At 39.3% G+C, this 24,553-nt stretch overlaps 1 protein-coding gene across 1 annotated transcript in view; it reads right to left on the bottom strand.

Moving 5' to 3' along the window:
* Positions 1-365: 365 nt before the first annotated feature.
* cnot11 (CCR4-NOT transcription complex, subunit 11) overlaps positions 366-24,553 on the bottom strand; it is a 27,501-nt gene continuing 3,313 nt past the window's right edge. Inside the window, exons 3-8 of the mRNA XM_043691710.1 lie at positions 16,348-16,512; positions 12,535-12,687; positions 10,300-10,502; positions 5,629-5,831; positions 4,828-4,924; positions 366-2,294 (exon numbers count right to left, since the gene is read on the bottom strand). Coding sequence (XP_043547645.1) covers positions 2,097-2,294; positions 4,828-4,924; positions 5,629-5,831; positions 10,300-10,502; positions 12,535-12,687; positions 16,348-16,512 — 1,019 coding nt within the window. The 3' untranslated portion in view covers positions 366-2,096. The remainder of the gene's footprint in view (positions 2,295-4,827; positions 4,925-5,628; positions 5,832-10,299; positions 10,503-12,534; positions 12,688-16,347; positions 16,513-24,553) is intronic.

The following is a 24,553-nucleotide window of genomic DNA, read 5'->3' as shown; positions in this document are numbered from 1 at the left end:
AGGGCAACTGGTAGCGGTGAGAATAATTAGTCCAGGACCAGCACCTACTCAGAACAGACTGAAGTTTGGTCAGATCAAAGGGGTTGTTGGATAGTTAAGGGGGACATGTTGGGGAGTTGATCAGTTACAGAGTTGCCCAGCTGATAGACTAGATGTTAATCTGTCTAAAATTTTCTAGGTAACAATCTAAGTACCATATAATTGTTCAATATGCATAATTCTGAATTAGAGATATCATGCAGGTTCCTGGAAAGCGAGGAATTTTCCATCTAAATTTGAGGCTTCCTGGGTAATTCTCATTATTGGTCTAACAGCCTGAACCTTGTTGCACGTTTTCTGTCATATGAGAGAAATTAACTTTACAAATCTAAAATCAGCTTTTATCATGTTTCACACTCACATCTTTCTTGTCAAAGCTAAATTAAGTTTCATTGTAAAACTGTAATTGTAATGATTCAAGTGCTCAAATTGATATTTTAATATCTGAAATAACTGATCTATGGCATTGCATATGCTAGTTAGATATGTGAGCCTGCATTAGGTTGGGAAGTGGTACAGTTGATTTGGAAAATACATAGGTGGCACATTTAGATGAAATCTTGAGATGGAAAAAGATGTGGCCTTAAGAGCTAGAAGTTGGAATAGGCTATGGATTCTGCTCCACTGTTCAATAAATTCATGGTTGATGTGTAACCTCAACTTCACCATTCCATAAAATCTCCATATTCTCATCTCCATCTTGAATATGTACAACTGGAGCTCTTGGAGGTAGAAAATTACAAAAATTCAAAAATTCTTTGGTGTGAAGAAATTTCTCGCTTCAGTCCTAAATGGCTAACCTGGTGTTTTTGCAGCATCCGCATGGTCAACCTCTTATTTTTAAACATTAACTCCTTTAGATTCTCCTACAATAGGAAACATGCTTTCCACTTGCACAGTGAAACATACAAGATCCTGACAGGTCTTGACAACCAAGTTGCCTCTTTTACTTCTGAATCCCAACAGCTATAAATTGAGTCTGACCTAACTAGCCTAGGCTAGCTCATAAGACAACTCAACCATTCAAGATATTAGTCTAATAAACCATCGTTGAATTGCCAACTACACATTTGTATCCTTCTTAAAGTAGGAAAACCAATACTATCCAGATATAGTCTCTCCAATATCCTGTACAACTGAAGTAAATCTTCTACTTCTGTAGATAATTTCCCTTCCAATTCACAAGAACAGGGTTAATGCCACTGTTAAGATCTCTTGTCAGAAGGAGGGCTAAACTCAGAACAAGGAATGTTTCTCTAGGCTGTGTATGTGTTTAACCCAATAGTGGCCACACTCATAGTAAATATTTGCTATTCACCTCTTCAAAGCAATTTCAATAGGCACGAGCATGCAATGAACACCACCCTCCCTATTCCCATTTCAACCCACATCCTGGGACATATTGGAGGGTCATTACTATTGAAACTGGTGGCCGTAAATTTGCATAATCACTTTGTGGGAATTGTTTGCAGAAGGATTCCCTGCACCAATTTCAACTGTTAGGCCAGCACCACAAAATTTCCTTCAAATCTTAATTTAAGCGTCAGTAATCAAAAGTTTTGATTGCTTCATTTTTCAGCATTTTAATTAAAACAAAGACTTCATAATTAACATTCATGAACTTCAATCCAAACATGGTGCACAAATTCAGTTACTTTTGTATTTTACCTAATGCTGTCTGCTGATGTATTTAATAATATGAAGTATGTATAATACATAGGATAGAGAACAGAAATAAACTGGTTAACATAGTTTTCTCTTATAGAAAGCATACCTTAACACAAATTAAATAGGAGTCACTAAAGTGATGGTGCATTGCTGTGCAACAACACTACCTTGAAAAGTGACCAAGATGCTCATCAGAATTGGCTTGCACACTTGTATAACAAGAAAATAAGTAAGTCCGGTCCCATTTGGGCAAACTGAGTGGCTAAGAAAGGCTTACTGTTTTTAAACAAAACTAAATATCTTTCAATTATGCACTGAAATCACAGAAATGATTCCAACACACGACAAATGCCTTTCCAGTCTTTTGAAAGTTTAAACTCTGCCTTGTATTATTTTGATGATTTTGCTTCTGAAGGATTTTCTCCGGTATCCAGTGTTTTCAGTAATCGGAATAGGCCAGCCGCTTCTCGTATTCGGCTGAACTCAATGCAGAAGGCCTGCACTTCGATGAACAAGTCCTGGACGTTGATTATTTTGTTTCTGATTAAAGACTGGAGGAAGACACAAACAAGACGTACCAAACGGTTCTGGAAGATAACAGACAATGTTAGTTTACTGTACACTGTCACTCCCTAGTATCACAAGTAACAGGTTTATCATGTAGCTTACTTGCCACATCTTCTGAGCAATACAATGTCACAAATGTAATTGTTTAATTGGAAATAACTCAAATGACTGGAATTCACTTTCTCCTTGCATTTTTATCCTCTCTAAATTGCAATGACTCCTAGAATCAGAATCTCTACAGTGCAGAAAGAGGCCATTTGAACTAAACAAACAATCTGCACTGATCCTCCAAACAGCATTCTACACCCCTACCCTATCTTCATAACCCCACATTTACCATGCCAATCCACATAGCCTACACATCCCTGGACACTACAGACAATTTTATGGCCAATCCATCTAACTTGCACGTCTTTGCACTGTGGGAGGAAACCCACGTGGAAACAGGACAACGTACTAGTTCCACATAGGCAGTCACCCAATCGAATCAAATCTAGGTCCTTGGTGCTGTGAGATAGCAGTGCCTAGGTACTTTAAATTCCTCAACATCAGCAGTTCTAATCAACCATTCTTCATAAGTCAGCCCCATTTTGACTTAGTTGAAACTTTATTGCTGGAACAGCACAGCAGGTCAGGCAGCATCCAGGGAACAGGAGATTCGACGTTTCGGGCACAGGCCCTTCTTCAGGAATGGAGAAGGGCCTGTGCCCGAAACGTCGAATCTCCTGTTCCCTGGATGCTGCCTGACCTGCTGTGCTGTTCCAGCAATAAAGTTTCAACTTTGATCTCCAGCATCTGCAGACCTCACTTTCTCCATTTTGACTATACAAATGTCACCCTGACCAGACTCCTACTTGCATCTTCCATAAACTTGAGCTCATCCAACATTCTGTTCGTCATCCCCTAACTCCTACCAAATTCCATTCAGCCATCAGCCCTTTATACGCTGGCCTACTAGCAATAGGTCCTGGTTTGGAAAATCCTCTTTTTAAATTCCTGATCCCCATTGTCAACCGCCTCAATGGTATCGGAGTCGAAAAGTGTTGCACTGGAAAAGCGCAGCATTTAAGGAGCTGGAGCATCAATATTTCAGTCTTATTGAAAGATTTTTCTTCATAACAGATGCCATCCAGAAATACAGGTTGTTATTGTTACTGACTGCAAATTTAGTGCTTTGATGCTTAACTTCTCCAGGATGATTCCCAAGAGGACAGGGGAAATGTTTTGGTGTTCTCCTCAAAGCATCCCCAAAAAAGCAAAAACATCACTGACTCTTAAGTCTCTGGCTTGCAATCAACCAAAATAGAGAATTTATCATTAAGACATTGGATAAGAAAGCAACAAGCAACCCAAGCAACCCTTCAAGTACCATCTGCCCCAGCTGTGCATTTGAACTCATCTCAGAACCCATTGAACAGATCGGAAGGAAGTCAATCCTGAAGGACTGCTGAAGAGAAGTAAAATTTTAGACTCAGCTAATAGGAGAAAAGAGGAAGGCCATTTCCTATTAAAGTAGTGGTAGATAGATGAAACAAAGAGATGAAGCATCTAGAAAGTCTTTGACTTCTGAAAACTAGAGACAAGGTTAATTTGTAGCTAACTACTAATAATCCAGAAGAGCATGAACAATGAAAGGCACCTTTAGGAATGGATATAGAATCGGACATAAGTCATGCCCTGTCCAACGTGTATAAAATTTGGTTGCTAAGACGGTGATGGACAGATTTTAATATTAGGGAATCAAGGGTAATGGGGAAAAGGCATGAAAGTGGAATTGAGGATCATCAGATCAGCTATGATCTCACTGAATGGCCTACTTCTGCTTCTATGTCTTATGGTCTTAAAGCTCACATTAATATTGATTTCATACCTTCTGCCACACCTATGATCCTTCCCTCCAGAATACAACTATATACGATAAATACTACAGGGCAAGACATGCACACAGTTAGTTCTGCTGCTAAGTTAAACATGACTAAAGTATGGAATTGAGACCATAAAGATTTCTCTTGGAGCCAAGTATTTGTTCTTTTCACCCCATTACAAAGTTGGGATGTCAAAGTGTAGAGTAGACACTGCCTAATAGTTAGAGAAACGATGTGTCAAGAAATAATTTCAAGAAAATTGTCTCTCCTTTTGAGCAAGGTGAAGGCCATCAAATAAGAGATTAAACATACAAAATGAGATGAAAATGTATATTGGACATTTTTTGAGGGCCAGACTATGATAGAAAAATACAATTTCGATTCCTGCCAATTTGTTCCATAGAATCTAGAGTTCATGATTTAACAGAATGCTAGCAGAGTTGACCACTAGCTTACTTGTCTGGCACACTAATTGAAAAGGGGTAAAGAGAGATAAATAATTTGCACTGTGTTCTTCTTCCCTCCTGACATGCGTTTGGGAATTTGCAAACTTGGGTGGTTCATACATGGCAAAACTTTCTATTTTAAATTATGCCCAGAATATAGTTATAATTTGCAAGGTCACATATAATATTGCTCGTACAAATAAAGACTTATCAATTCAACTATCCGCAAGCAACACAATTACCTGCATGTATTTATCTTTGATCTGCTCACAAGTGGAGATACAATTTGAAATATAGAGGTGAATAAATTCTGGAGGAAGATCAACAGCAGTGGTTAACCTGAGAAAAAAAACAAAAGGAGCAATGAATTACAAACCAGAAGCTTGAACTATACAAAGACTAGGCCAATATTCATTTACAGAACATTTCTAAAACACCTAGTGACCCCTACTGGAAACAAATTTGCAGAGTTACTTATTGGATGAGGAAAGAATATTGTTCAACTATTTTGTTTCCTGCAACTGAACAGACTGCTAAGGCACACACAGAAATAGCCATCACTCTGATGAGCTACAGGAAGGTCTTGAATCCATGGATTTATACTCTGCAACAAGTTATTTCTACAATATCGGAGAACCAGAGAAAACAAATCCAAAATATTCAAAAGACATGAGAACAAAACATCTAGTATGAAAATAAATGAGCTTTCGCAGAACTGCAATACTATTCATGTTGGATTGTCAAATGTGAAGAAAAGGTTACATTTTGATGCACTTGTCTTTTAATACAACCAAAGTAAACTGTAGAGTGACTCCTTACTGTGGCTGTCAACTGAAGGCAAAAAAATTGTGCACAGCCAGTTGGATGACAACGAAGAGTATTGCGGTGAATAGCACCTGTTAAGACACTTTCCAGGTTCACACATGAAGCAGGAAGGCTGGGAAATTGCACTACTACCATTTATATGGAATATAGTCAGAACAGCAGCAGATATAGATGACAAATCAAATAAATGGGTGGGGGAAAAAAAACATACAACTCACCTATTTACAACTTCCATAGAATGAAGGGACATATCCATATTCACAAGTACAGAAAAATATTCTGTAATCTGGCTCGACTGCATTAGCTTCAGTAACATCTCTATGGCAACCAAAGGATTATTTTCTACCAGATCAGGCAGCTTGACAGGAGTCAGACCAATGTGGTAAACTAGCTTTGGATCTTTTTCTAATTCACCAAGGAGCTACCATGAAGAAAATAAAAGTAAAAACTCAATGTTACTCAGGTACAACACAGATGTGTGTCAATTTTCAGACACATCATCAGATGATTGCCCAGTATTTACTACTGGAGGGTTAAATTATTATTTTGAGCATTACACATGTATTTAAGAATTAACATAAAAGCAAACAGAAATGTTGTGAAGATGACTGTTACTACTGGAACACTATATTGTAAATAAATTTAACATTCAAGAATCTGAATAAATGTTAATTTTCTCTCCACCACCTCATTTCTCCCCATATAATGTTGTCATCAAAGTGAACCTTGGATCATCTTTCAAAAAATCTGCAATTAACTCTGAAAACTCAATGCATAATCTTAAAATGGGAGACTGTATCTGTTAAAAAGATCCATTGCCTTAAAAGAAAGATCAAAGAACACATACTACATAATCTTTACAGTGTATGCAGATTCGAAATGTTACACATTTATTGTATATATTTATGAATAACTTGGCGGTAAATTCACAATTGTAATTCCTCCATAGCTTTGCCATCCCTATCCACCTATCACCTGAGCTTCTAGCCCTACAAACTTCCAAGATCCCTGTGCTCTTCTAATGAGAGAATCAGTCCTATCTTTGGTATCCATCCAAACCCAATTATCTCTGTGTGGATTGATGTCAGATTTTGTATCAAAATAGTCTTGTTAACACTTGAATGATTTCCTATAATGAAATGTGCCTTACAAATTCAAGATTTGGAGGTGCTGGTGTTGGACTGGGGTGGACAAAGTTAAAAATTACACAACACTAGGTTATAGTTCAACAGGTTTAATTGGAAGCGCTGCTCCTTCATCAGCCACAACCACCTGATAAAGAAGCAACATCCAAAAGCTACTGCTTCCAAATAAACCTATTGGACTATAATCTAGTGTTGTGATTTTTAACTCTTTATACATTCAAGTTGTTTCATTTAGATCAATGCAATAATGTACAGAAATTGCTCAAGTTGGTGTAGGCCAAGTAAAAATAGTATTTTTCTCAATTTTCACTCATCCCTCATCCCACAATTCAGCAGTGATTACGTAAACACAGAACTTCACAAGCCAGTCTATCCAGATTGTAACAGTATTAGTGTTTAAGCTGCAGTCCAATCTCTGCTCATTTTCCAATCTCTCTAATATTCTTTTTAGATTAGATTACATTACAGCGTGGAAACAGGCCCTTCGGCCCAACAAGTCCACACCGACCCGCCGAAGCGCAACCCACCAATGCCCCTACATTTACCCCTTACCTAACACTACGGGCAATTTAGCATGGCCAATTCACCTGACCTGCACATCTTTGGACTGTGGGAGGAAACCGGAGCACCCGGAGGAAACCCACGCAGACACAGGGAGAATGTGCAAACTCCACACAGTCAGTCACCTGAGGCGGGAATTGAACCCGGGTCTCAGGCGCTGTGAGGCAGCAGTGCTAACCACTGTGCCACCGTGCCGCCCATTCCTCCTTTTAAATCAAATAATCCCCTTTTAAACTGCTGAAACAGAATACAGTCAGTTCTGCTATAATGCAATTGAAGAATTTAGACCATTATTTATAGACCATGAGCTTTCCTTAGCTGTATTGGCTATAACGAGATTCTGGTCCCATTGCTTTAAATGGTGTGGCTATTACGCAATTTTCTTACAACGCAGGATTGCATAGGAACAGAACTATCGCATTATATCAGAACAGACTATATACAATTTTAAAAATGGCCTTTCGTTATCCTTTTGCAATCTATCATTTACCTTTGAATAATTATCAGCCACCTCTCAATGCCATTTCTAAAGTAGCCTCTTTGCTCTTTATATTCTATACCTCTAGGTTCAAACAACAAAGGATTCTATTGGCTTTTTTTATGGTCTTTTCTACTTTTACTGTCAGCTTTACATCAGGATCCTATAATTCCTTTACTAAAATGTTCACTTTCAGTAAACAAATTTACTGTCTAATTTCTATACTGGATCATGATTCCTTAGCACAGAACATGACAAGACAGTTCCAAATTCATGTCTAAAAGACTTGGCTCTAATCTTTAGGCTATGTCACCTATTCCCAGATTTCCAGAACAGTATAAAGTATTTCTATTTACCTATCTGCCTATTAACTCAAATTTTGATCAAATCATCCCTTAATCTTCTAAATCTTAGATTAGGTAATAAAAGCAAAGTATTACAGATGCTAGAGATGTAAAATAAAAGCAAAGAGAATGGCAGCGTCTGTGGAGAAAGAAACTAAGTTAACATTTTGAGTTCAAATGACTCTTTGTAATCTCTTGTTATAATTTAATACTATACGAGTCAAGGTACTATTGGGTAAATTTATACTGTATTCCCTCCAAGATCTTAAGATGTGTGTTCAGAACTGAAAACTGTATACCAGGTGTGGTCAAATTCAGGCTTTGTATAGCTCTAGCATAACGTCTACCCACTTTTATCAGCTGGATAGAGACCAGCATTCTATCATTTAAAATTATTTTCAGCATTTGACCACAACACTTTAACAATCTATGTACATCGATCCCAAGCCAGGTTTCGCTGAATATCCATTACTTCCAGCTTTTCACCATTAAAGAGGAGGCTTGTTCTATCAGCCTTAGGTCCAAAGTGGATGACTTCACGTTTGACTATAATGAAATTCAAAACTTAAACTATTAATATCTCTCAGCAATTTTGCTTTCATCTACGATACTAATAAGAAGTTCTATCTTTGGATCATCAGTAAACAGGAATAGGCAGCTCTCTCCAATCATTCATGGCGAACCGTTGAGACCTCAACACATACCTATCTATGGGATACACTTCGTCACAGTCTACTAATTAAAGTACTGCTAAGAATCTTAATTTGCTTTTACTTCTATGGACTTTGGTTTTATCTAAATCTACTAGGGACTTTATCAAGTGCCTCCTGGAAGTTAATTTGATAACGCCCACAGACATTGATGTGTTCAATAGTTTAGCCACCTCTTAAAAAGAAATTTAATTCAGTCAAATCCATGCTGACTGTCACTGATCAGCTGAAAAATTTCAATCCATTTAGTCAATCTAAAAATGTCTGTCAACTGTCAATAACAGATTGCAACAGCAATGTTCAGCTAACTGGTCTATAAATCCGTGGGTTTTTTTAAAATCTATTCACAGGATATGGAACCACACCCAGACCAAGCTAGTGAAGGATGGTAGATTTCTTTCCCCACAGGAAATTAGAGAACTGGTTGGGTTTTTACAACAATTACAAAGCCATTATGCTAGTCATTTATTCAAGATTTTTATTTTCTCTCACTTACCTTTCTTATATAAAGTAGGATGCAATTTTCTAATCTAACTGGAGTGGTTCCTGAATTGGGAGAACTTTGGAAGATTATAGTCAGGACATGTGCAATGTTCTTTGCTATTTCCTTGCAAGCACTGATCCATGCGGTCTGTCCCTCATTAGTGAGGAAATAATGATACTCTCTCTATTTTACTTACGTTAATTTTGCTAGGTTCCCAAACTGGATTTAACATCAAATTTCCTTGACATGTCTGCATTTTATTCTCCTCTTCTACCCCCATATATTGAAACAAGGTATTTATTCAACATGTGCCATTTCCCTATCTTTTCACTATCACAATTATCAGTTTTCAAAGGGTCCACATTGCTTCTAATAAGGCTCTAACAAGACAATGTTAACCTTGAGAGCTCTTGAGGCAATGCCCCTTCCTCTGAACCAAATGGTCCAGGTTCAAGTCTGCTCCAGAGGTGTGTCACAGGTTGATTAGAAAATACTAGAATGTTAACCTTATGGTCCTTGTGACACAGTGGTAGTGCTACCTCTGAGCCAGGAGGTCTGGGTTCAATCCTCACCTACACTGGAAGTGTCATAAAACATCTGAACAGGTTGATTATAAAACGATAAAGAATGTTAATCATAATTATATTATAACTACATATAGTTCGATTTTCTCTCACAGTTATGCTGTTAAGTAAATCTATCTTATTACAAATTTCAATATAACTTGCCCTCTGAAGAAATCATATCAGAATGAAAACATTACCTGTGTGTGTGTCTGTGTGTGTCTCTCTCTCTTGCTCTCCCCACACACACTGTCAAGACCTGCTGGGTCTCTCCATAATTTTATTTCAGAAATTGAGATCTGCAGATTTTGCTCATGTATGACCTACCCGATTGGCTTTAGGTTATATCGTTACTCAAACTATAATAAACATTTATTACCTTTCAAGTCAGTTCTCTTTTTCAATTTACGTGAAAATTAAAATCTTCCATTTCAATCACTCTGCCTGTCTCTCATTTATTATCAGATTTATTTATCATCAAGCACAGCATTTTTTTAAATTTCAGAAGGTGATACAGCGATAAACAGGATAGGCGCATTTCCATAATATTAAACATTAGTGATGCAACTCAGTTATATTCCAAATGAATCTTATTTGCAATTACCTGTGTTTGCTGCTGTGCAGATAATGGACTCTTGAAAGCCTTTGCCATGATGCGTTTGATTTCCACCCCTGTGCTGTTTTTAACACACATGGTTTTATCCCACTGGATTGTATGGTCAGGTTCCGTTGGGTTCAGCCAAGCTAGTTCATCCTCACACACATGAAGTGGAGGAGCAGGCCGAATGAACTCTGGCCGAAAATGACCTTAATGGGATAAAAAGAAAACCATCGACCAATCAGCTTTCTAGAAAGAATGGACAGGAAAAATATATTGGACGTCAAATAATTGCTTTGCCTTCATAATGCTCAGGGTGTTGTAGAAGAATGCATATGGATGGATATGTTTTTGTATCTTTGGTCAAGGTAAAAAAAAATGACCCCATGTTTTAAGGAGATGAAGAAATTCCCAGCAACTGTATTTATCGAGCAACTGAGGACCAAAATGTATGAACATTTCTACAAACCTCAAAGACAACCATAAAATGTAAGAGCAGAAGCAGATAATTTAATCCATCAAGTCTGTTCCATCATTCAATGAAATTGTGACTCATCTGATAACCCTCAACTTCACTTTCCAGCCTTTTGCCCATAATCATGAATTGCCTTACTAAAAATTTGTCACAGCCTTGAATATACTTAATCACACAAACCCTACAACTTTTTGCTGTAAAAGAATAACTATACATTCAATACCACATAAGAAATTCCTCCCCAAATTTGTCTTAAATGGACATCACCATACCAGCTTGGTAACAACATCAGTTTATATTCTCTAGTCTCTCCCATTCAAAGAAATAACCTCTCCACATTTCCCCTGTCCAGTCCTCTGAGAATCTTGTATGCTTCAAAAGGGTCATTGCTCATTCTTCTAAACTCCAATGAGTACAGACCCATTATCTATTATGTCATCTCAGTTACAGCTTGATAACAATAAACCTGATTAGATTACTTACAGTATGGAAACAGGCCCCTCGGCACAACAGGTCCACACCGACCCTCCGAACAGCAACCCATCCAGACCCATTCCCCTACATTTATCCCTTCTCCAAACACAACGGGCAATTTAGCATGGCCAGTTCACTTAACTTGCACATTTTTGGATTGTGGGAGGAAACCGGAGCTCCCGGAGGAAACCCATGCAGACACGGGGAGAATGTGCAAACTCCACACAGACAGTTGCTTGAGGCGGGAATTGAACCCGGGTCTCTGGCGCAGTGAGGCAGTTCTAACCTGTTGAGTTGGTATATTTTTGTTGCAGCTAATCCATAATACCCAATCTTCCTCCCATACCATGGATTACATTCATGAATCTTCTCTGGACTGCTCCAAAGCCAGTATATCTTTCCTCACATAAGGGGACCAAAACTGTTCACAATATTCTGTGTGTGGTCTGTGGCCTTGAATTAGTTTAGCAAGACTTCCCTATTTTTATTCTTCATTCCTTTTGAACACAAGATACTATATCACAATTATACCAGGGCTCCCACATTTCATGTGCTCTCTTCTTACTTCGCTTTAAAACAATATATTTTTGAGTTTATTTTTAGAAACATCAATCCCTTTATTTAGCTTTATGGATTAAGTGCATCAACAAATACATACCAACTCAACAAGTTTATGATTAGAGCAGTAACTGAGATGACAAAATGGACCACGACATGGAAGCTTAACATGCTACATCTTTAAACATGGTACACCTTAAAACATGGCAGAGTGTGCAGGAAAGCCAGTTGGGTTAAGCATATGGATGGTTGAATTCTTCTCCCTGCACCACCCCTTTCATCCTTGGCTCAAATTAATGGAGTCCAAATTCTCATCAAGTACCTAAATGAGTTAGAAAATCTATCCAATCAAGTTTAAAATGCTGTATGCAACAGGATGATGGTGCTTTGCATCCATTTTAGATGTACTGCATGGGAAAGTGGCCATTAAGAGGTGAATATAGCCAGCCTACCCTATATATCTACTATTACTACACATCTTTTATTAGCAAGAAAGTGTGGACATTCTTGACTAATATTAAAAGGTACCAATTTCTGAGACTAACGCTACGACAATTAAGCCTCACAGCACTGCTTGTTATTCTGACATTTAATAATTTATCAATTATATCAAAAGATAGCAAAATGCAAAATTAATTGGATGAGCACATTTGAATCTGGGTTCTGGGACTGAGAAAATTCTAGATTAGCATCCCTTTTTCTAATATCATCAACATCAATTTAAAACTGCTTACTTTCTATTGGTGGCCTTGGTCCACTCACTAAAGCCTCTATAATCTGAGTAGCGACAGAACTGTCAAATCCAGAGTTGGAAGAGTCAGGATCAGGATCAGGGAGTATGCTTGGAAAACTGGCTTTGCTTTGAGTTGGTAATTCAGACTGGCGCTCTGCAGAATAAATAAAAGATTATGCATAAAATGTACAAACATATGTAAGCAATCCATATATAAAGGACAATTGCAGATCAACTAAAGACTGACTCCTTTCATGCTACATGACTTCCTATCATAGAGGCAATTTTGCTGACTACCTTGAAGGTGTTCACTTGCGTATAAATCCAAATAGCAAAGGGCAAAAAGGAAAAAAATTGCTAATTTTCTTTTTCAGAATCCTTACTATTGTTCATCTCACTAGTACACAAGGCAAATTTTTAAAAAAGTCTCTTTGTAATATATAAGATTTACCTAATTTGTGGAGAAGATCACTGAGAAATGACATTACATATTGCCTAAAACTAAACTCTCATTCACAAACTTCTATGCTATGCCAAGCAATTTGAAAGGGCATACTGAAATGATACATCCTACAAAGTTCACAACTGTCTCAGGGTAAACTTAAGGGCTCAAGGAACTATTTACAAACTTGTGCATTAACTTCTGAAAAAAATCTTTCCCAAAAGTAATGGATTTCTTGCACCATTGACAATATATCTAATACTGGATACTCACAGGGGGTCAGTTAGCATCACTAAAGAAAAAGACTAGATATAACGTATCACATCCAATTGAATCCTTCAGCAGATGAACTTTTCATACTGATTTGCACAGTTGCATCAATTCAGCTGATTTCCTCCAGCATGATTTCCAGACAGAGAGAGTGCAACAGGCAGAACCAGATGTAAATGATTCAGGGTGAACTCTGAGCACATCCTAAACTACTTATACCACCCTGTTCATCTCTGTGCTCATGTTTTACATTAAATTTGTGGCACTGCTAGACAGGGAGATAAAGTTCTACATCTCGTTTTCAAATTCATTTTGCCTAACCTCTGCAACCAACTGCTGTTCTTCAATTCTCTGCATTTCTCCAATTTTAGCTTGTTATACACCCTTCATTTTTCTTGCTCCAATGTTGTAACCATGCCTTTAGTTTAGCTCATTAATCCCCTCTGTAAGCTTGTCCACCTCGCTTAACAACTTATCTTTCAAGAGGCTCCTTAACAGAAAAATATTGCTGACCCCAACCAAGGATCCTTATGATTATTGTTTCTACAAAAGATCAGCTGACTATCTTAGAACAAGGAGTAGATATTCTGCATAGTAGGGCAAGAGGGGCTAATTGCAATATGTGCATGATCCCATTTTGGAAACAAAATATTGGATATTTATCATAAATTAACAATAACATGTTACTTATTAATTTCTAATTAAAAGTTTAAATAATATGTATATAATCCTTGGTATTTGTGCCATAAGAAATAGGAGTGGAAGTAAGGCCATTCAGCCCATCAAGTCCAGTCCGCCATTCAATAATGGCTGATGGGCATTTCAACGCCACTTATCCGCACTCTCCCGTATCCCTTAATTCCTTGCGAGATTAAGAGTTTATCAATCTCTGCCTTGAAGACATTTAACGTCCCAGCCTCCTCTGCGCTCTGTGGCAATGAATTCCACAGACCCACCATTCTCTGGCTGAAGAAATGTCTCATTTCCGTTCTAAATTGACCCCCTCTAATTTTAAGGCTGTACCCACAAGTCCTAGTATTCTCGCCTGACGGAAACAATTTCCCAGCATCCACCCTTTCTAAGCCATGCATTATCTTGTAAGTTTCTATTAGATCTCGTCTCAACCTTCTGAACTCTAACGAATACAATCCCAGGATCTTGAGCCGTTCATTATATGTTCGACCTACCATTCCAGGGATCATCCGTGTGAATCTCTGCTGGACACGCTGCAGTGCCAGTATGTCCTTCCTGAGGTGTGGGGCCCAAAGCCGGACACAATATTCTAAATGGGGCCTAACCATAGCTTTATAAAGTTTTAGTATCACCTCACTGCTTTTACATTTCAACCCTCTTGAAATAAATGACATTACATTTGCTTTCTTAACCACGGACTCAACCTGCAAGTCAACCTTCAGAGAATCCTGTACTAGCACTCTCAGATCACCGTTTATAAAATAGTCCCTGCCTGTGTACTTTTTACCAAAGTGCAAGACCTCGCATTTGCTCACATTGAATTTCATCAGCCATTTCTTGGACCATTCCCTAAACTATCTAAATCTTTCTGTAGCCTCCCCACCACCTCAGAACTACCTGCCTGTCCACCTAACTTCGTATAATCAGTGAACTTCACCAGAATGCCCCCAAGCCTCTTCATCCAGATCATTTATATATAAAGTGAACAGCTGGGGACCCAACACTGAACCATGCGGGACACCATTTGTCACCAGCTGCCATTCCAAAAAAAGAACCTTTTATCCGAACTCTCTGCCTTCTGTCAGACAGCCAATCCTCAATCCATGCCAGGAGTTCACGTTGAACACCATGGCCCTCACCTTACTCAGCAGCCTCCCATGAGGCACTTTATCAAAGGCCTTTTGGAAGTCTAGGTAGATAACATCCACTGGGTTTCCCTGATCTAACCTACTTGTTACCTCTTCAAATGATTTCTAACAGGTTTGTCAGGCATGACCTCTCCTTACTAAATCCATGTTGACTTGTTCTAATTCAACCCTGCACTTCCAAGAATTCAGAAATCTCATCCTTAATGATGGATTCTAGAATTTTTACCTATAACTGAGGTTAGGCTAATAGGCCTATAATTTTCCATCTTTTGTCTTGACCCTTTCTTGAACAAGAGGGTTACAACAGTGAGTTTCCAATCATCTGGGACTTTCCTTGACTCCAGTGATTTTTGAAAGATTACAACCAATGCCTTCTCTATTTCTTCAACCACCTCCCTCAGAACTCTAGGATGTAGCCCATCCGGGCCAGGAAATTTTGTCAGTTTTTAGCCCTTTTAGCTTATCAAGTACTTGCTCCTTTGTAATGGCCACCATATTCAACTCTACCCCTTGACGCTCCTTAATTGTTGGGATATTACTCATGTCTTCCACTGTGAAGACTGACAAAGTATTTATTAAGTTCTTCAGCTATTTCCTTATCTCCCATCACTAGCCTTCCTGCATCAATTTGGAGCGGCCCAATCTCTACTTTTGCCTCTCATTTGTTTCTTCTGTTGAAAGAAAAGAAAACCCCAAAAAGATTGAATACTAATCAAAATGTAAGCTTAAAGAATACCTAACAAAAGGCCTTCAGGAAAAAACAAATTCTGATGCGTTTGTCAGCCTTTGTACATTTCATTTATTCTTCATCGTATACTAGGAGTCTCTTCACCAAACCCTGAAACTTCTTAAAATTTCCCAATTTCTTCGTAGTTGAAATCTTTTCTACCATTGTCCTTAACATTTAAATATAAGATCAAGAATAGTCTAATCTGTTTTTCAGCCTCAACCTGCCAGACCTTTCTAAAAACTGAACAGTTGCAAGGCCTTTGTATATAAAATACCAGTTTGAGGTACAGTGGTTTGTTGCATAAAATTCTGTTACATCCCAAACTTTAATCAAACACAAATAGTGTGTTAAAACAGAATAGCTATTTTGCTGCAATAATTACACCATCTAACTGAATTCTGCATTTTGCCAATTGTAGAAAGTGCGCATGAGCTTGAAGCTAAATTACAATTTGACAAATTTAGTTTTACGGATCCTTGGCTGAACTTATCTAACTTTTTTTTTTGAAGAGTGCATAACAACATTACTCACCAGCCAAGGCCAACTGCAGGCCACTAATATCTACAGACTGAGGCATGTTACCCACATCCATACATGCAATCTGACGAGGAGTTTTCTTAAACAGCTCTCTTGGAGGAGCCAACATCAACTGAGAAAGAAAAAATTTCTCAGGTGGAGTAATTGGTGGCAAGAATCCTGTTAAATAGAAAAAAAAACACAAAAGTTCAGTATGGAGCTTAAATAATTTTTAATTACAATAAATAAAAAGAAACATTAGCTACAAAACATGAAAAGTCTAAGCAGTACTGTAAAAAAAAACTTTGAAAATTGTGTATGTGTTGAGAAATATATTTGTGAAATATTATTTTCCTATATTTGTATGGGATCTAATTTCCTATGAACTTTTCTCAGAACAAAACATGTCAAAAAGTAAATATCGCAATTTAACGACTATTTTAAAAGAGTTGTGTGCATTTCTCCACAATTACATCACAAAGTCATAGAATTGTTACAACATCGAAGGGGGCCATCCAGCCCATCATGCATGCACTGGCTTTCCTAATGAGTATCATGGCTTAATGCTATTCTCTTGCATTTCCTCCTACCTTGCACATTGTTTCCATCTAAAACATTTAATGCCTCAAGTAACTGTATCCACACACATCCAAATAATGCATTCCAAACCTTGGTGAAAGTTTTTTTGCCCCCATATCACATTTTCTTCTTTTGTAAATTCTTGTCCTCTTGTTTTTGATCCTATTACGAATGTGAACACTGTCGCTCTAAATATTCTATCCAGACCTTTCAAAATCGTGAAAATCCCAGATCTGCTCTAGCTTTCTTTCCTCCCATCATTCCCTCCCTAAAAGAAAGGAAAACTCCACAAGACACCAATTTATCCTCAAAATTGAAGTTTCTCATCCCTCGAATTATTCTTGTAAATCTACTCGGCACTCACATCCTTCCTACAGTTTGGCATCCTGAACTGTATTCAATACTCAGATCTAACAGCACAGAGGCAGCACAGCTCAGTGGTGAGCACTATTGCCTCACAGCACCAGGGATGCAGGTTTGATTCCACCCCTGGGGGACTGTCTATGTACAGTTTGCACATTCTCCCTGTGTCTGCGTGGGTTTCCTCTAGGTGCTTCAGTTTCCTCCCACAGTCCAAAGATGTGCAGGTTACATGGATCGGCCATACTAAATTGCCCATAGTATCCAGGGACATGCAGGATTGATGGATTAGCCATGGGAGTTGCAGGGTTACAGGGACAGGTGATAGGTGGGTCTGTGTGGGATGCTCTTCAGAGGGTCATAGCGTCATGGAGATGTACAGCATGGAAACAGACCCTTCGGTCCAACTTGTCCATGCCGACCAGATATCCCAACCCAATCTAGCCTCATCTGCCAGCACCCAGCCCATATCCCTCCAAACCCTTCCTATTCATATACCAATCCAGATGCCTTTTAAATGCTGCAATCGTACTATTTCCTCTGGCAGCTCATTTCATACACGTACCACCCTCTGAGTAAAAAGGTTGCCCCTTAGGTCTCTTTTATATCTTTTCCCTCTCACCCTAAATCTATGCCTTCTAATTCTGGACTCACCCACCCCAGGGAAAAGACTTTGTCTATTTATCCTGTCCTCATGATTTTATAAACCTCTATAAGGTTACCCCTCAGCCTCCGATGCTCCAGGGAAAACAGCCCCAGCCTATTCAACCTTTCACTATAGCTCAAATCCTCCAACCCTGGCAACATCCTTGTAAATCTTTTCTGTACCCTTTCAAGTTTCACAACATCCTTCCAACAGAAGAAGACAAGAATTGCACACAATATACCAACACTGGCCTAACCAATGTCCTGTACAGCTGCAACATGACTTCCCAACTCCTGTACTCAATACTCTGACCAATAAAGGAAAGCATATTAAATGTCTTCTTCACTATCTTATCTACCTGCGACTCCACTTTCAAAGAACTATGAACCTGCACTCCAATGTGTCTTTGTTCAGCAACATGCCCTAGGACCTTACCATTAAGTGTACAAGTCCTGCTAAGATTTGCTTTCCCAAAATTAAACTCCATCTGCCACTTCTCAGCCCATTGGCCCATCTGGTCAAGATCCTGTTGTAATCTGAGGTAACCCTCTTCGCTGTCCATTACACCTCCAATTTTGGTGTCATCTCCAAACTTACTATCTATACCTCTTATGCTCACATCCAAATCATTTACATAAATGACGAAAAGCGTTGGACCCAGCACCAATCCTTGTGGCACTCCACTGGTCACAGGCTGCCAGTCTGAAAAAACCTCCACCACCACCCTGTCTTCTACCTTTGAGCCAGTTCTGTATCCAAATGGTTAGTTCTCCCTGTATTCCACGAGATCTAACCTTGCTAACCATCTCACATGGGGAACTTCGTCGAACGCCTTACTGAAGTCCATATAGATAACGTCTACCACTTTGCCCTCATCACTCCTCTTTGTTACTTCTTCAAAAAACGCAGTCAAGTTTGTGAGACCTGATTTCCCACGCATAAAGCCATGTTGACTATCCCTAATCAGTCCATGCCTTTCCAAATACATGTACATCCTGTCCCTCAAGATTCCTACCATCGATGTCAGGCTCAATGGTCTATAGTTCCCTGGCTCGTCCTTACCACTCTTCTTAAATAGTCACCCGGAGTCTACTCAGCTCCAAGGGAAGCAGTCTATTAATCTCTCTTCGTAACTAAGACTCTTTAGCCCAGGCAACGTCCTGATGAATCACCTCTGTACTCTGTGTTATCACATACCTCCTATCATGTGAATTTCAGAACTCTCGCTGCGGCCAAACTAGTTTTTGTAAAGTTCCAGCATAACTTGCTCCTCCTAAATTCTGTGCTTTGCTAATTAAGGCAGATATGCCATCTTCCTGGCCTGCTACCTTGAGGGACCAGTGCATATACACATCAAAGTCCCTCTATTCCTTTGTGTTACTGTTTATTGCATTTTCCCTTGCCATGTTTGTCCTGCCTAAGTACGTCATCTCATGCCTTTCAGAATATGTATTAATGATCTCGTTTTTGGTATGCAGTTGACATTTTCAAAGTTTGCAGATGATGTGAAACTTAGAATCAGTGTAACTGTGAGGAGGACAGTGAACAATTTCAAAAGTTTTGGTGATTGGCAGATGGATAGCAGTGGATGTTCCTTGCAAAAAGTATGATGCCATACATTTTGATAGAACATTGTCAAACAAATAAAATAAGGGAATCAATTCTAAAGGGGGTGCAGGAGTCAAGGCACCTGTGCACAGAGCATTGAAGGTAAGACAATCGTAGAGAGTAGTTAATGAAGCATTGTCTCCTAGGCTTTATTAAGAGTGGCATAAAGTACAAGAGCAAGGTGATTATGCTGAAATTGTACAAGACAATTCAGAGAATCATAGAATCACAGCTCGGAAGCAGGCTAGTCAAGAAGGACGGACTGCACCTAAATTGGAAGGGGATTAATATACTGACAGGGAGATTTGCTAGAGCTGCTAGGGAGGATTTAAACTAAGAAGGTGGGGAGTGGGACCCAGGGAGATAGTGGAGAAAGATTTCAATCTTGAGACTGGTACAGTTGAGAATAAAGGTGCAGCAAATAGTCAGGGCAGGCAGGGACAAAGCAGAGAACAAGATAAGACTGATAAATTAAACTGTATTTTTTTTTCAATGCAAGAGGCCTAACAGGGAAGGCAGATGAACTCAGGGCATGGTTAGGAGCATGCGACTGGGATAGCATAGTAATTACAGAAACATGGCTCAGGGATGGACAGGACTGGCAGCTTAATGTTCCAGGATACAAATGCTACAGGAAGGACAGAAAGGGAAGCAAGAGAGTAGGGGGAGTAGCGTTTTTGATAAGGGATAGCATTACAGCTGTACTGAGGGAGGATATTCCCGGAAATACATCCAGGAAAATTATTTGGGTGGAACTGAGAAATAAGAAAGGGCTGATCACCTTATTGGGATTGTATTATACACCCCCTAATAGTCAGAGGGAAATTGAGAAACAAATTTATAAGGAGATCTCAACTATCTGTAAGAATAATAGGGTGGTTAAGGTAGGGGATTTTAACTTTCCAAGCATAGACTGGGACTACCATAGTGTTAAGTGTTTAGATGAAGAGGAATTTAAGTGTGTACAAGAAAATTTTCTGATTCAATATGTGGATGTACCTACGAGAGAAGGTGCAAAACTTGACCTACTCTTGGGAAATGAGGCAGGGTAGGTGACTGAGGTGTCAGTGGGGGAGCACTTTTAAGCCAGCGACCATAATTCTATTAGTTTTAAAGTAGTGATGGAAAAGAATAGATCAGATCTAAAAGTTGAAGTTCTAAATTGGAGGAAGGCCAACTTTGACGATATTAGGCAAGAACTTTCAAAAGCTGACTGGGCGCAGATGTTTGCAGATAAGGGGACGGCTGGAAAATGGGAAGCCTTCAGAAATGAGATAATGAGAGTCCAGAGAAAGTATATTCCTGTTAGGGTGAAAGGAACGGCTGATAGGCGTAGGGAATGCTGGATGACTAAAGAAATTGAGGGTTTATTTAAGAAAAAAGAAGGAAGCATTTGTCAGGTACAAATAGGATAGATCAAGTGAATCCTTAGAAGAATATAAATGCAGTAGGAGTATATGTATGAGGGAAATCAGGAAGGCAAAAAGGGGACAAGAGAAAGCTTTGGCAAAAAGAGTTAAGGAGAATCCAAAGGGTTCATTAAGGACAAAAGGGTAACTAGGGAGAGATTAGGTCCCCTCAAAGATCAGCAAGGCAGCCTTTGTGTGGAGCCACAGGAGATGGGGCTGATACTAAACGAGTATTTTGCATCATAAAAGCAAATTACTGCAGATGCTGGAATCTGAAACCAAAAGAGAAAATGCTGGAAAATCTGAGCAGGTCTGGCAGCATCTGTAAGGAGAGCAAAGAGCTGACGTTTCGAGCAGATGGGATTTATATCAGATAAATGCAAGGGATTTTGGGAAAGCAAATCTTAGCAGGACTTATGCACTTAATTGTAATGTCCTGGGGAGTGTTGATGAACAAAGATATCTTGGAGTGCAGGTTCATAGCTCCTTGAAAGTGGAGTCGCAGGTAGATAAGATAGTGAAGAAGACATTTAGTATGCTTTCCTTTATTGGTCAGAGTATTGAGTACAGGAGTTGGGAAGTCATGTTGCAGCTGTACAGGACATTGGTTAGGACACAGTTAGAATATTGCATGCAATCCTGGTCTCCTTCCTATTGGAAAGATACTGTGAAATCTGGGAGGATTCAGAAAAGATTTACAAGGATGTTTCCAGGGTTGGAGGATTTGAGCTATAGGGAGAGGTTGAATAGGCTGGGGCTGTTTTCCCTGGAGCATCGGAGGCTGAGGGGGGACCTTACAGAGGTTTAAAAAATCATGAGGGGCATGGATAGGATAAATTGACAAAGTCTTGTCCTTGGAGTGGTGCAGTCCAGAATTAGAGGGCATAGGTTTAGGTGAGAGCGGAAAGATAGAGGGTGGTACATCTTTTGATTAGATTAGATTAGATTCCCTACATTGTGGAAACAGGCCCTTCGGCCCAACAAGTCCACACCGACCCTCTGAAGAGTAACCCACCCAGACTCATTTCCCTCTGACGAATGCACCGAATACTATGGGCAATTTAGCACAGCCTATTCACCTGACCTGCACATCTTTGGACTGTGGGAGGAAACAGGAGCACTCGGAGGAAACTCACACAGACACTGGGAGAATGTGCAAACTCCACACAGACAGTCGCCCATGGCTGGAATCGAACCTGGGATTCTGGTGCTATGAGACAGCACTGCTAACCACTGAGCCACCATGCCGTCCTGTATGGAATGAGCTGCTAAAGGAAGTGGTGGAGGTTAGTACAATTGCAACATTTAAAAGGCATCTGGATGGGTACATGAATAGGAAGGGTTTGGAGGGTTATGAAGCAGGTGGGACTAGATTGGATTGGGATATCTGGTCGGCATGGACAAGTTGGACTGAAGGGTCTGTTTCCATGCTGTACATCTCTATGACTCTATGACATGACTGAGATGCATTAATTATGTGAGGGATAGGCAGAAGGAACATTTCCCCTTCGTGGAGAGGATCAATGACCAAGAGAGCACTCGAAATGAATTTTTTCTTCGCTGAAGAGCGGCAGAAATCTGGAACTCATTGCCTCTAAGAGTGGTCGAAGCAGAACTCTCTATTTTTGAGCAGTATTTAAATGTACACTTGTAATGCTAAGGCATACGAGGCCATGGGGCAAGTGCTGGAAAACAATATTAGAATTATTAGGTGGTTATTTTTGACTGGTGCCGACTCCATAGGGTAGAATTCTATGCTGTAGACCGCTGCAAATATCAAGAAAACAATGTGTAATCCCAATTCCTGGAGAACTGCATTGCAAATGTTTCTCCAGTCTAAAAGATATTCATTGACCATTCCCTGTAACCTATCACTCAGCCAATTTTGCATCCATTTTGCTATTCTCCCTTTTATTCCATAAGCTACACCCTTTCTCACAAGTTTGTTGTGTGGCACTTTATTTAATGCCTTTTGAAAAACCATGTACCCCACATCAAAACACTATCTGCATTGATCCTTCCAATTAATGTTTCAAAAAAAAAACTTAAGTTAAAAAGTTTCCTCTTTAAAAATTTACTCAGAATTTTCACAATCAAGCCACTTTTTACCATGTGACAACTAATTCTATCCTGAATAACTATTGCTAGAAATTTCTCCAATGAAGTATAATTGGTCTGTAAATGCTAGGCTTTTACTGAACACGGGCATGACGTTTGTAATTCTTCAGTCCTCCAGCAGCTCTCCCAAGTCTAAGGAAGACTGAAAGATGATGACCATTGACCCAGCAATTACCACTCTCATCTCTTTCAATATCCTTAGATGCAACTCATCTGGTCATAAGTACCAACTATCTATTTCCCACTTCTTTTGAATTTTGAACCTTCTAGTGAAAGAATTTCTTCCTATGTCACTCTTGTCTGCATAGCATCTGCCTTCTTGGTATACACAAAGGTAATGGAAATTAGTCAAGCAGCTTGCTGCTCAGATACTGTTGTTTTTAAACAAGTTGCCAGGTGAGTGAAGCAGGTTCACTTAATAATAAGACCCATCTCACTTTATACTGTCTCACCAGACTTTTCGAAAGCCATCCTGGTTTTTCCAAAAAAAATGCAAGTGTCAACTTAATACATTTGGCCTGATTATATGGTTTGTTGCTAGACTTACAAGCAACATGAGTAAGAGGGCTCAAAAAAACATTAGCACATTATCTTTGACAGCTATGTCAATAAGGCAGGGCAGGTGACTGAGGGGGAGCACTTTGGGGCCAGCAACCATAATTCTATTCGTTTTAAAATAGTGATGGAAAAGGATAGACCAGATCTAAAAGTTGAAGTTCTAAATTGGAGAAAGGCCAATTTTGACGGTATTAGGCAAGAACTTTCAAAAGCTGATTGGAGGCAGATGTTCGCAGGTAAAGGGACGGCTGGAAAATGGGAAGCCTTCAGAAATGAGATAGCAAGAATCCAGAGAAAATATATTCCTGAAAGGGAAGGCTAGTAGGTATAGGGAATGCTGGATGTCTAAAGAAATTGAGGGTTTGGTTAAGAAAAAGAAGGAAGCATATGTCAGGTGTAGACAGGATAGATTGAATGAATCCTTAAAAGAGTATAAAGAAAGTAGGAGTATATTTAAGAGGGAAATCAGGAGGGCGAAACAGGGACATGAGGTAGCTTTAGCAAATAGAATTAAGGAGAATCCAAAGGGTTTTTACAAATATATTAAGGACAAAAGGATAACTAGAGAGAGAATAGGGCCCCTCAAAGATCAGCAAGGCAGCCTTTGTGCGGAGCCACAGAAAATGGGGCAGAAACTAAATGAATATTTTGCATCAGTATTTACTGTGGAAAAGGATATGGAAGATATAGACTGTATGGAAATAGTTGGTGACATCTTGCAAAATGTCCAGATTACAGAGGAGGAAGTGCTGGATATCTTAAAACGGTTAAAGGTGGATAAATCCCCAGGACCTGATCAGGTGTACCCGAGACCTCTGTGGGAAGCTAGGGAAGTGATTGCTGGGCCTCTTGCTGAGATATTTGTATCATCGATAGTCACAGGTGAGGTGCCAGAAGACTGGAGGTTGGCAAACGTGGTGCCACTGTTTAAGAAGGGTGGTAA

Source organism: Chiloscyllium plagiosum, chromosome 6 (assembly GCF_004010195.1).
Source record: "Chiloscyllium plagiosum isolate BGI_BamShark_2017 chromosome 6, ASM401019v2, whole genome shotgun sequence".
NCBI classification, from domain to species: Eukaryota; Metazoa; Chordata; class Chondrichthyes; order Orectolobiformes; family Hemiscylliidae; genus Chiloscyllium; species Chiloscyllium plagiosum.
The sequence above is the reverse complement of the archived record's forward strand: the minus strand, read 5'-3'. Positions and strand labels throughout refer to the sequence as shown.